The sequence below is a fragment of the Bufo gargarizans genome, chromosome 1, assembly GCF_014858855.1.
Source record: "Bufo gargarizans isolate SCDJY-AF-19 chromosome 1, ASM1485885v1, whole genome shotgun sequence".
Classification (NCBI taxonomy): domain Eukaryota; kingdom Metazoa; phylum Chordata; class Amphibia; order Anura; family Bufonidae; genus Bufo; species Bufo gargarizans.
The window spans coordinates 266,936,981-266,950,766 of record NC_058080.1 but is presented as its reverse complement, the minus strand read 5'-3'; the positions used below and the strand labels follow the sequence as shown (position 1 = coordinate 266,950,766).

The 13,786-nt window shown below is 39.7% G+C and overlaps 1 protein-coding gene across 1 annotated transcript in view; it reads right to left on the bottom strand.

Annotated features, from left to right (window-relative positions):
- Positions 1-13,786, bottom strand: part of ADAMTS3 (ADAM metallopeptidase with thrombospondin type 1 motif 3) — a 189,315-nt gene that overhangs the window by 65,311 nt on the left and 110,218 nt on the right. The window contains exons 6-11 of the mRNA XM_044303006.1: positions 12,802-12,885; positions 10,312-10,468; positions 6,753-6,858; positions 6,191-6,334; positions 2,684-2,816; positions 2,449-2,562 (exon numbers count right to left, since the gene is read on the bottom strand). Of these exons, the coding sequence (XP_044158941.1) occupies positions 2,449-2,562; positions 2,684-2,816; positions 6,191-6,334; positions 6,753-6,858; positions 10,312-10,468; positions 12,802-12,885 (738 nt within the window). The remainder of the gene's footprint in view (positions 1-2,448; positions 2,563-2,683; positions 2,817-6,190; positions 6,335-6,752; positions 6,859-10,311; positions 10,469-12,801; positions 12,886-13,786) is intronic.

The following is a 13,786-nucleotide window of genomic DNA, read 5'->3' as shown; positions in this document are numbered from 1 at the left end:
GTACAAGGTAAGTTACTCTGTGTGCCTAGAAGCAAGGTTAGGAAGTTTAGGAACACTGTAAAAGGCGCCTCCATGGGGAGCACTGTGATTATACCTGTGCGAAGGAACACTGTAGTTAGCACTGTGGCTGGCACTTGTAGAAAAAGAACACTGTGACTGGCACTTGCACAGGGAGATCACATTGGCTGGCTCTTGTACAGAGAGAACACTGTGGCTGACACTTGTACAGGGGGGACTCTGTGGCTGACCCTTGTACAGGAAGATCACATTGGCTGGCTCTTGTAACACTATGGCTGACACTTGTACAGGGAGAACACTGTGGCTGACCCTTGTACAGGAAGATCACATTGGCTGTCTCTTGTAACACTATGGCTGACACTTTTACAGGGAGAACACTGTGACTGACACTTGTACAGGGAGAACACTGTGGCTGACAATTGTACAGGGAGAACACTGTGGCTGACACTTGTACAAGGAGAACACTGTGGCTGACACTTGTACAGGGAGAACACTGTCATTGTGGATGAAACTTGTACAGGGAGAACACTGTGGCTGACACTTGTACAGGGAGATCACTGTGGATGACACTTGTACAGAGAGAACACTGTGACTCACACTTGTACAGGGAGATCACTGTGGCTGACACTTGTACAGAGAGAACACTGTGCCTGACACTTGTACAGGGAGAACACTGTGGCTGACATTTGTACAGGGAGAACACTGTGGCTGACACTTGTACAGGGAGAACACTGTGGCTGACACTTGTACAGGGAGAACACTGTCACTGTGGATAACACTTGTACAGAGAGAACACTGTGCCTGACACTTGTACAGGGAGAACACTGTGGCTGACACTTGTACAGGGAGAACACTGTGGCTGACACTTGTACAGGGAGAACACTGTGGCTGACACTTGTACAGGGAGAACACTGTGGCTGACACTTGTACAGGGACTGTCACTGTGGCTGACACTTGTACAGGGACTGTCACTGTGGCTGACACTTGCACAGGGAGATCACTGTGGCTGACACTTGCACAGGGAGATCACTGTGGCTGACACTTGTACAGGGAGAACACTGTGGCTGACACTTGTACAGGGAGATCACTGCATCTGGCACTTAGGGAAATAGTGTGGCTGGCACTTGTGGAGACTGGCTGGTAAGGTTAGGGTTAAGCTTTGCCTGTCTGTTTATTTATTTATGTTATTAAAGTATATGTATTAGTCATAAAAGTGCAAAATGCAAGCTATTCAGGGTTTAATAGGTTATAGCATACAACAGTTTAAAAAAGATTGAAAAAATGTTTTGTGTCTGTCCCTTTAGTACGTGTGGTCTCCTGGTCAGACTCACTGTTTTACTAGGTAGAAGTATACCACTGTCAGTAATTTACAGTGCCAGAAATCATACTGTAGCACAGTGAATGTCACCAGGTGCATGTAACTATTAAAAGGCATGGATCTACTGTACAATACAAATGTGAATTGCAAAAGCTGAAAAATCTGCAAAAATAATAATCCAAACAGTTCCCAGCTTCCTTTTAGCCAATACGGGAATCCATGTAAAAAAAAGTCATAAACTTGTAAGATGTCATATAATTAATCCTTGTAAAAATATGAATACCCATATAATTAATACCAATAAAAATACCATCCTCTATTGGCAGGCAGAAGTCCCAATAAAGCAGCAGGAGGCTGCATTTGGCAGGTACGATATGCTACTGATGCCACCAGCATTATGTCATCTAAGTTAAAAGTTTGTTATTTTAGGATGATGTCCGCAAAGTGATTGCTTATGTGGAATGACACGGCCAATAACTCAGCCAAATGTTAATACATTTAGAGATTCTTATTGGAATGCAAAAAGCACCATGTTTAAAGTGGTCAGTTAAATTATAATAAAAGTATGATAAAAAAAAAATATATATATATATATATATAAAACGCATATAAAGTGTTTCTATGGATAAGCTGCATTATTTTTTAAAACACTTCAAGAAGCAAGATTTCATCATTTCTCTACTGTCATGTAGCCTTTAAAGGGGGTTTCCAAGAGTACAATATTAATGACTGATCCTCCAGTAGTTGTAGCAAATACACCATGAAACATCTGCAATTTGTCATTCCAACCTCATTTACATTTTTTAATATAGACATTGATATTACATTATCACACAATAACGCACCAATGGATATAAAGCTGTTTATGTCAACATTGGAAGCTCTGCTCGGACCCTCCATCACAAGTTCTGTCATATATGCCTGAAAAAATGGTGCCGCATGCAGCGATAAACTTTCCGATAAAATAATGTACGCTATGAGAGAAACCCTACTGGATCCCATTTCCAACACAGCTTGAATTCTGTGAACTTAGCCTTGTAGTAACAAGATTTTTTCAATTAATTCTAAATATCATAAACCATATGATGAACGTATACAGCCAAATAACTTACTTTTCCTGGAGCACATTCTGTGCCATCAAGAGGAGGACCTTTCTTAGTCTTGCAAAAATACGGGTTATCAGGATGACTGCACCATAACTGTTTGCAAGGGTCAAATGTCCGAAACTGCAAAAAGCAATGCAAGTGACTTTCTAGCTCTAATATCAAAGCGATACACAGGTAATTATATATTACAAATACAGAGATTACAACGTATAATTAACATAAAATGTGACAGACAACGTACAGCTGTGCACATTTTGTAGCCCACACCAAAATCGAACCGACACTGTTCATCCATTGAATAGTTAATTCCGGGGAGGTCTGGAAGTTTAGGCCAATCGTGTTCAAACGGGTCATCCAGAAGACAATCATATAAACTGTAAAATAGAGTATATAAAGATTTATAATAATGACAATGGCTCTCTTTTTAAAACATATACATGAGATCTTAAAGGGGTTGTCCCACAAAAAATATTGTACAGTTTTCAAACCAGCACCTGGATCTGAAAATGTTTGTAATTGCATATAATTAAAAATGTAGTATAGTCACTGAGTTATTCAATAAAATGTATCAGTATAGCGCCACCTGCTGTTTGTTTTTCCTTTCTTATGTCTTTGTCAGTCTCACTGAGAAGGTCGCACATGCTCAGTTTAATTCTTCAACTGTCTCCTGAGCTGTGATAGGGAGAGCATGGACACGCCCCCTTAGCTGCAGAAGAAAAGACCCTCCCCCTTGAGCTGTCAGTGTGATATAAATCTAGCAGAGCAATGAATGGGGAGATCTCTGGATCCATGTGGATCCAGGGCTGGTTCTAGCTTTGTTAGAAAGCTAAGAAAGAGATTGTCATGGACTATATGCTGTCTGATTTTCATTTTTTACATTAGTCATGGGATAACTCCTTTAAAGGGAGTGTCCAATCTGCAGGCAGCATGTTATAGAGCAGGAAGAGCTGAGCAGATCTTTTTAGAAAAAGATTCAGTATAACTTAGTTTATTCGAAATCCCTGCTCTTTCTATGGTTAGGAGTTCAGAGGGTGGTCCTACTCAATGATTGACAGCCTTTCTTGAAAAAATTTACAGAGTTAGATGTCAATTACTGAGCAGGACATCCCTCTGGACAACTAAGTACAGAAAGAGTTTTACTGACTATTTTTACATAAAACTATATATATGAATCTGCACAGCTTCTGCTGCTCTATAACATGCTGCCTGCAGATTACACTGCATTTCATGGTGACAGGTTCTCTTTAATGATAAAACTTTTATTTATACAACTATTAGTAGATAAAGATATTGTTGTATCATATTTTATCAGTAAACACATTAACGCTTTCGCTAGCGGAGTTTTTTTTTTTTTCATTTTTTTTTTTCATTTTTCTTCCCTATGTTCCTTGAGCCATAACTTTTTTATATTTCCGTTCACAAAGCTGTATAAGGGCAAATTTTTTTTTCGGGACAAGTTGTGCTTTCTTATCCCACCATTAATTATGGCATACAATGTAGTAGGAAGTGGTAAAAAAAAATCCAAATGGGGTGGAATTGGAAAAAAAACACAATTCCTCCACCGTTTTACAGGTTTTGTTCCCACAACGTTTTGCTTGCGGAAAAACTAACCCATGCCCTTAATTCTCTGGGTCAGTACAATTACAATAATACCCCATATGTATAGGTTTTGTATGTCTAAATAGTGTAAAAATAAATGTAAACTTTAAAAAAAAAAACATTTTTTTTATATCACCATATTTTGACAACCATAACTTTTTTATAATTATGTCTACTGAGCTGCATAGGGGCTCATTTTTTGCGGGACAATCTGTTATTTATATTGATACCATTTGATCACATTTTATTACATTTTGTTGAGTATGAGAAGCAGTGAAAAAATGGCAAATCTGTCATTTTGCCCCTTTTTTTCGTTTCGCCATATTGGAATTTTTTTTTATATTTTAATAGTATGGGCGTTTTCAGTCGCGGTGATACCCATGATATTTATATGTATTTGTTATTTAGTTGGGGGGGTTATACAGAAAGGGGGGTGATTTAAACTTTTATATGTATTTATTTAAAAAAAAAATATTATTTTTTTTGTAATGATTTTGAAGATCATATATGAGCCTATTCTGTTTTTTTATTTTGTACAATCAGGGATTTTTAAAACGAGCTTAACAATTACTAATTTTTTATGTTGGCCTGCCATCTGGTGGCAAAAATAAGAATTGCAGCATGAAACTTATAGTATTCAGAGCAACTACCGACAGCCCCATTGGCCGCAGGTTTTTGCGAGTTTAGATGCCGTGATCTCACTTGATCATGGCATCTAAAGCCTTTAATTACCGCTAGGTATGAGAGAATTTCATGTTATGGATTCCGTTACCACGGACCATAACACAATTCTATAACAGAATGCATAACGGAATGCCTTTAGAGGCATTCAGTTATTCATTCCATCATAATAAAAGTCTATAGCCTGCATAACGGATCTTCCCCGTTTCCGTTATGCAGGAGAGGACTCCACTGCATAACGGAAACGGGACGGATCCGTTATGCAAGGCATAGACATCTATTATGACGGAATGAATAACGGAATACCTCTAAAGGCATTCTGTTATGCATTCCGTCATAGAATTGCGTTATGGTCCGTGGTAACGGAATCCATAACGCAATTATGCTTTTACCACTAAATGAAGAGCAAACGAATGTCAAAATATGAAATTCGCTCATCTATAATTACCGCAATCGGCATTATTGCCGGTCACTGTAATTAGCCGCAGGCTGGCCATGACGCCCGTTTACACATCGTTCCAGTGGCATACGGCGCTGGTAGTGAAAAGGTTAAAGGGGTTATCCGGGAAATGATAACGATGACCTATCCTCATCATTATCATATCAGCAGGGGTCCGAGTCCCGACACTCCCTTCGATTAGCTGTTTGAAGGAGCGGCGACACTCACTGGAGCTCTGGTGAGCGCCGCAGCCTTTTGGCAGCTTACCAAGTACGCCACCATACATTGTATAGAGGCAGTGCTTGGTATTGCAGCTCAGCCCCACTGACTTAAATTGGGCTGGGCTACAATTAGACCATGTGACCGATGTACGGTGACATCACTGAGCTAGGAAGAGGCTAAGGGGCTCACTGAGTGCCCGGCCTCTTATAACAGCTGATTGGTGGGAGTCCCGGGAGTCAGACCCCCGCCGATATGATATTAATGACCTATCCTGAGGATAGGTCATCAATACGTTTTCCCTGAAAACCACTTTAACTGCTGAAGAGTTGATTAAAAAATACAAAATACAGTCATACTAATGAAACCTATGGGGATTGCCTGTAGCAACCAAAAAGACTAAAGCTATTACTTTTCATGGGTAGGTTATAAAATGGAAACGGGGTCCTGATTGGATGCTATGCACAACACCTTTTAACAACAGAAATATGCCTATATTAGGCATCTTTCTGGCGCTGCCATCTGCCAGGTCTAAAAAAGTGGGCAGGGAAGGGAATGGGCTAGCAGGCCCATCTCATTTATCATTTTCTACGGCTGTTTTAGGCATAGAGAATGGTCTAAATGTCAGACCACTAGGAAGCCGGCTTAAATTTGGACTCGCACTTTATGGACCCAAGTAATGTAGATGCCTGCACTTCTTCATAACTTTGACGGATACACTGCCAGATATAGGGGCTATTAAGTCCCCCAAATTGCTTCTAGAATAACAGACAAATACTATGATATAAACACGATGATACAGGTTCTTACTGTATGTGTCTCTTCAGCTCTTGACCACTGCACCGAGACCAATGGTAACGATGAAAGGCTGCTTGCACCAAGGGGGCCATAACACTGCCCATGCTTGTTTCATCTCCACACCTGTTTCCTTGGCCATCATGTTCCATTCCTAGTCTGAATTAATTAATAGATGTGGTTACAGTATATAAAAACAGAAGGTGGTATAAGGAATAACATACAAGAAAGTTATGAATACACACCCCTCCCATGCTGCATATTCTCATTGAAAAAACAGCACATGTTGTCCTGTGGGCATTGAACACTTTTCATGAACTTTTGGATGATTTTTGTATACTTTATGTATATAAAGTTTATGATCAACATATTTGTGAACTACCTTGAGCAAGGCCACAGTCATTTAGAAGACCGTCTTTCAAAAATATGTTGACATGCAAATAAAAATGCCAATTGAGTACTATGTTGGGTACATATTGTATGAGGCCTGTTCGTGTTGCCTTTTTGTGTATTTTATCCCATGTACCACACTAAACTAGTCAAAATATTACCCAATACAAGGAGAATTTTTACTTACACATGGCCAGTTTCATGTGCAACCACAAATGCTGATGAAAATCCATCCTCGTGGTTCAGTGTGCAGCTTCTTACAGGATGACACATACCAGTGACTGGAGCATATCCTATTTCCCAAACAGAATGATTTGCAAATTATCATGATATCACAAACCTAATAAACCACAAACATAAATTCTTAGCTCTTGCATAAAAGATCTAATAACACACATTCTGGATTGCTTCAACAATGTTCTGCTGCATTGAAACAGTGCTAGCCTCATCATTTTTGTTTCTTGTTGCCGTTGAATCCTATAAATGTGGTTTTCCTCCAAACTCTCCTGCTTTTTCCTAATCGTGACACTTACACTGACTAGTTATTTATGATCTTTCTAGACAGAATAAACAATCCCTGCGCTGCATCAAAAATAAGTAGTAGAAGGAGCATTTATTTACTACAGTATATATAGAGGTCTTGGTCACCAAGATACAACCTTTTGCAGATATCTGTAGTGTCATGTTTAGATGGAAGATAGGTTCAAGATCCTAGGCTATCGCCATATTGTGGAACCCCAGCAAGTGAGGTTTAGTGGAGGTGTTTGGATTCAGCTCAAATTTACCAACAATTTTATTCTGTTTCTCAACTGACCCATGGCAACAAACCAATTTAACTACAAGGTTATAGTAGAATGTAGAAATATGTAAAATTTTTGACTTTTCATTAAACTCACACAACTTCACTCAAGACAAATTTTGTTTTAGGTGTTTTAAGATTATCTCCCCAAGAAGCACTGCTAATCCTGTCTCAAATGTAGACAGTGTAAGGCAGTCAATAAATGCACCATTTTTGTTTTACAATAGCCTTTCCATTTATTTCATTGATATTTACATCAGTGGCCCCGTTGTGGAGAAATTAGGCTTTTTATTTTATGCTAACTAGCCCCTGGGTGCCGTTGCACCTGGCTACACCTGAGGTTAAACTTATTTTCCTTTCCGGCTGCACCCCCAACACCTACAGGGCCAGACAGTTAAGATGCACTCACGCCTGCCCCTGAAGTCTCCCAAAGTCTCGCGAATGGTCGTTTGCTTCACTGTTTGGCACAGGCCCAGTGTAGTACTGAAACTCGCAGGCTGATTCTGTACTGTGCCGACTTCAGGAAACTTCAGGGGCAGACGCAAGTACGTTTTCACTGCCAGGCACTCTCAGTCAAAGTGGTGGGAGGTCCTATTTAATTAAAGTTCTTAGAAAAAGTATGTGAACCCTTTGGAATTATTTGGATTTCTGCACAAATTGGTCATAACATGTGATCTGATCTTCATCTAAGTCACAACAATAGACAATCACAGTCTGCATAAACTAATAACACAAAATGTTACCATGTTTTTATTGAACACAACATGTAAACATTCACAGTGCAGGTGGAAAAAGTATGTGAACCGCTAGACCAATGACATCTCCAAGAGCTAATTGGAATGAGGTGTCAGCCAACTGGAGTCCAATCAATGAGATGAGATTTAAGATGTTGGTTACAGCTGCCCTGCCCTATGAAAAACATACACCAGTTATGGGTTTGCTTTTCACAAGAAGCATTGCCTGATGTGAATGATGCCTCGCACAAAAGAGCTCTCAGAAGACCTACGATTAAGAATTGTTGACTTGCATAAAGCTGGAAAGGGTTCTAAAAGTGTCTCCAAAAGCCTTGCTGTTCATCAGTTGACAGTAAGACAAATTATCTATAAATGGAGAAAGTTCAGCACTGCTGCTACTCTCCCTATGGTGGCTGTCCTGTAAAGATGATTGCAAGAGCACAGCGCAGACTGCTCAATGAGGTGAAGACGAATCCTAGAGTGTCAGCTAAAGACTTACAAAAGTCTCTGGCATATGCTAACATCCCTGTTAGCGAATCTATGATACGTAAAACACTAAACAAGAATGGATTTCATGGGAGGATACCACAGAGGAAGCCACTGCTGTCCAAAGAAAACCATTGCTGCACGTTTACAGTTTGCACAAAAGCACCTGGATGTTCCACGGCAGTACTGGCAACATTTTCTGTGGACAGATGAAACCAAAGTTGAGTTGTTTGGAAGAAACACACAACATCAAAACCTCATCCCAACTGTGAAGTATGGATGTGGTGGCATCATGGTTTGTGGCTGCTTTGCTGCGTCAGGGCCTGGGTGGATTGCTATCATCGAAGGAAAAATGAATTCCAAAGTTTATCATGACATTTTGCAGGAGAACTTAAGGCCATCTGTCCACCAGCTGAAGCTCAATAGAAGATGGGTGTTGCAACAGGACAACGACCCAAAGCATAGAAGTAAATCAACAACAGAATGGCTTAAACAGAAAAAAATATGCCTTCTGGAGTGGCCCAGTCAGAGTCCTGACCTCAAGCCGATTGAGATGCTGTGGCATGACCTCAAGAAAGCGATTCACACCAGACATCCCAAGAATATTGCTAAATTGAAACAGTTCTGTAAAGAGGAATGGTCAAGAATTACTCCTGACCGTTGTGCACGTCTGATCTGCAACTACCGGAAATGTTTGGTTGAAGTTATTGCTGCCAAAGGAGGTTCAAAGAGTTATTAAATCCAAGGGTTCACATACTTTTTCCACCTGCACAGTGAATGTTTACATGGTGTGTTCAATAAAAACATGGTAACATTTAATTCTTTGTGTGTTATTAGTTTAAGCAGACTGTGATTGTCTATTGTTGTGACTTAGATGAAGATCAGATCACATTTTATGACCAATTTGTGCAGAAATCCATATCATTCCAAAGGGTTCACATACTTTTTCTTGCAACTGTATATATGATGTGTTGCTAGGTCATCCTCTTTTAATGATGGAAGAGATAGGTTTTCAAGAAATGCATCAATTCTGATTTGTGATGGTTGGCTGATATCTTGGTTATTTTTAAGGTCATAAAGGTTCTTACAGTAATCTGCCAATGAAGCAGCAATTTCTTGGGGGTTGAGTATTTTTTCATCTCTTTTCTTAAGAATGTACAGGATTTTTGCCTTAGAAATTTAGTTTCTGTGTTTATTGGCAAGCATCTTACGTGTTTTATTACCTTGCCAATAGTAAAGCATTTTATTGTTTTAAGCATATAATTACAGTTGTATGGCAGGTGGAACTACTGTATAGTTTTCCAATCATGGTAAAGCTTTGTTCACACTGAGTTTATGGCCTCTTTTTAACGTATTCACTAGGACTTCTAGTAAAACAGATTCATATGCCATACAGTGGCATCCATCACCCGTGGTTCCCAATGTTTATGTCAACCAATACAATTGTTACAACATGCCATGGTATGATATATAGTGCCATAGTATGATATATTTGTTTATTATGCCATCCCATCCTCTTTTTTTTAGCTATACTGGCCAGCATGGCTTTGGCCTCCATGTGACTAATGGACCCCTATGGACAAGTTCAGCATGTACACTGAGAGCTAAACATTTGGTAAAAATACTATGTGAATGCGGCCAATAAAGGATTTATTATGGGTGGAGAACATTGGTTAATTTCTATGCTTGTTTCTTAAATAGCAGATTTGCTTTATGTATGTGTTTACCTTGCATTCCGGCAGGGCCAAAATCTTGTCTGGTGAGAAATATGGCATGATCGTGGTGTTCAGAGTGGCTGGGGTCAGATTTCTGTTGCTGGTATGCCCAGCGACACACATTGTCAAGGCTTCTAGATGGATTACCTCTTTCAATCAAACTGATGGACTGTCAGAAAAACATGAAAGATAATAAGATTTTCTTACATATGATTCAGTGCATGTATGTGCTGTACCCCGTTTTAATTCCTTAAAATGTAGGAATGCTACTAATTTATACCTCTAAAAACTCATTTCCAGGCAGGTATAAAAAGCCTGAGTAGTAAATGCATTCAATTAAACATATTAATACTTGTATTAGCGTAAACATTGTGCATACCGTATAATGCATTTTGTGTTCTCACATTCAACTTAGGGCTCATACACATGGCCGTAGTTTTGGTCCGCATCCGTTTAGTGTTTTTTGTGGATTGGAACCATTCATCTTAATAGGGCCGCAAAAGATGTAGACAGCACACCTGTGTGCTGTCCGCATCCGTAAGTCGGTTCCGTGGCCCCACAAAAAAATAGAACATTAAAAAAACAGTCCTATTCTTGGCACTTAGTTGGGAACCGTGTTTAGCGGATATGCAATTTCCAGACTGCAAAAACAGATGCGGTCGTGTGCAAAAGGCCTTGTTCTGGGCCATAAAAAACATTTCTCCAACTGGTCTTTCCTAAAACTTTTCAAGCATTTGTCCTCTGCAGCCTGCATATTTTTGCAGACCTTGCTGGAAACAGTCTTACATTTTGGCATTGATTTATCAAGAGCAGTGTGTGCCACGCTGGTCTTAATATCCCCTGTGCCGCTGGAGGATGCACTTAATTTATGACAAGGTGCCTGACTGAAGTCTCTGCCAGCTTGTAGCTGGCATAGATTTCAATCTTCATGTGAGCCAGAAAATGGCATAAATGATGATAAATGTGCTGAAGCCGATTGCTCCATCCACGTCCCACCTTTTTGTAAACTTGAAACTTGCAACTAAATTTAGTCACAATGGTGTTTAATCCCTTCCTGACACGTGCTCTACTGTACATGTACAGCGCAAGTTGGATCTTTAAAGATGGCAGCTAGGGATGATAGAAGCGAACTTCGGATCCTAGATCCGAAGTCGCTTTGCTCAAAACTTCATTTTAATACTGTAAGGAGATCCGTCTCTGTACAGCATTAAAATATATGGGCTCCGGCGAGGCGAAAGCAGTTATCATCGAAGTCTTGCGATACTTCGGAAAATAACTTCGGCATTTGATTATTAAACTTTAAAACCATTTTAAAACTGATATCCAAAGTTGACCTCGGTATCGACTGGTACCTCGGTACTGAAGCCGACTACGGAACCAAGTGTTGAAATGGTTTTTATGTTGAAAAATCAAATCCCTAAGTTATTCACCCACAAGACTTTGGTGATAATAAATTCGCCTAGCCGGAGCCCATACATTTTAATGCTGTATGGAGACGGATCTCCATACAGCATTAAAACAAAGTTTTGACGAATCGACTTCGGATCTACGATCCAAAGCTCAACACTAATGGCCGCTGCTCAGAAGCTGACCGTCATCTATTTTACACAGCAAACCTCCTAGGTAAAGTCTGTGATCAGTGATAACGCCGATCACAGACTTTTAAAAGCTCAGATGTCATGGTCAATTGCGACCACGGTATCTGAGAGGTCTTTCCCTGGAAGCACTGTGGCTATGTGGACGAAAAAAATGTAAACGTTTTGGCTCTGGGAGGGCAGGGAGTGAAAAGTGAAAATTCAGAAATGGAAAACTATCCAGTCAGGAATGGGGTTGAAAGTTTACAAATCCAGGGTTTGCGGCTACTGTACGCCAAAAAAACGGGAGTAGAGAGAATGATAAATCTCCCCCTTTATGTTTACAGCTCCTATGCAGACCTAAGTGTTACTCTGCTCCTTTTTCTTTATAATCTAACATTGGGTTGAGTACTTTGCAGTGTTCTTTTAACTTCCTACAACTTAACTTGATAAAGTGCTCTTTGGCACCATTTATTCTTATATGAACTGTGGCTGGAGTTTTGTTAAAGACGTTGTCTTGACATATATTAATGACATATAGTCAGTATAGGTCATCAATATCTGAGAAGGCTGCGCTCTATGGGAGCGCTGCTTCCTGATCATTACACTATGCGTCGTCTTCTCTAGAGTGGTGGCATAGTCTAAGACTTTCAAGATGATGGGCAGTGTAATGAGCAGGAAGCAGCGCTGGGCAGGGGTTTCCAGGTGTCGAACCCCCCGTCGATAAGTTATTATGTGTGGGTCTTATCTCTATCAGCTATCAGGAATCCTCTATCCTCGTTTTCCAAATCAAAACGGCTCTCAACTTTGCTTCATCAAAGAAATCGGGGAACTGTGGGCATGTGGCTCCTTTGAAGTTTGAGGGTAAGTAAAGCAGTAAGTAAAGCAATCTTATTTATTCATGCCCTCTTAGATAAGGAATTCTTACCTTTGCGTAGCCCAACATGATCATACGCACCAAAACTACATTTATATGTGCACCAATAGAGTCATCATGGTAAATTTCATTAACCTGTGCGAGAGAAAGTAATTTCAATGTCCATCATTGATGCAAAAATGTCTAAATATGTTGAAGTCTGGAACTTTTATATGTAAGGGCAAAACTGTGACAAGCATTTCTTTGGATCGTAAAACCAGGACACCCTTTCTGACAGTCCTAAAAATTCATCCAATATTTCTTTTCCATTGCAAATGCAAGAAAATAGTTTTAAACCTCCTTTGTACACTCAATGTTAATTCTTCTATAAGTCTGGATTCTTAGAAAATAAATCCAAGCAAAACATTTCCATTGGCATAAAGCAGGGCTGTCCCAAAAGGCAATGGGAAATATGGAAGCCCTGCCTGGAACAGAAGAACAAAGTTCAGTTTTAATCCTTGAGAATGTCAAACTATGAGTCTGTAGAAAAGACAGAGCAGACATACCATATAAATAGCTTTAAGAGGATCTGTCACCTCCACTGACATTTCAGTATTAGTAATTACTTGAATTCCCCGTGTTAGAACAATTCTGGTGCATCTATTCTTATGACCCTATGTTGTGCCATTCCTTTATTATTCCTTCTAGAAGTTATGAATGAATTACTAGCAGTTGTAATGAAGGTCCAGATGAGTGTTATCAAGTCAGTACTGCTATCATACTGTGCAGGGACATACCCCCAACTAGTAACACCCATCTGGACCTTTATTGCAAACTGCTTGTAATTCATTCATAACTTCTATCAGAAGTAATAAACTAATGGTACAACAGTCATATGAATGGAGACCTGTCAAGAGTGGTGATAGTTCCTGTTTAAATGTGAGATAGGATTATTTACTCATATTATAGGGCTGCATGATCGTCTACTTTCTTGTTAGCAGTGTTAAAGCAACCCTGCAGTGCAAGCCAAAAATATGAGCCGTGCTGCCAATCCAAA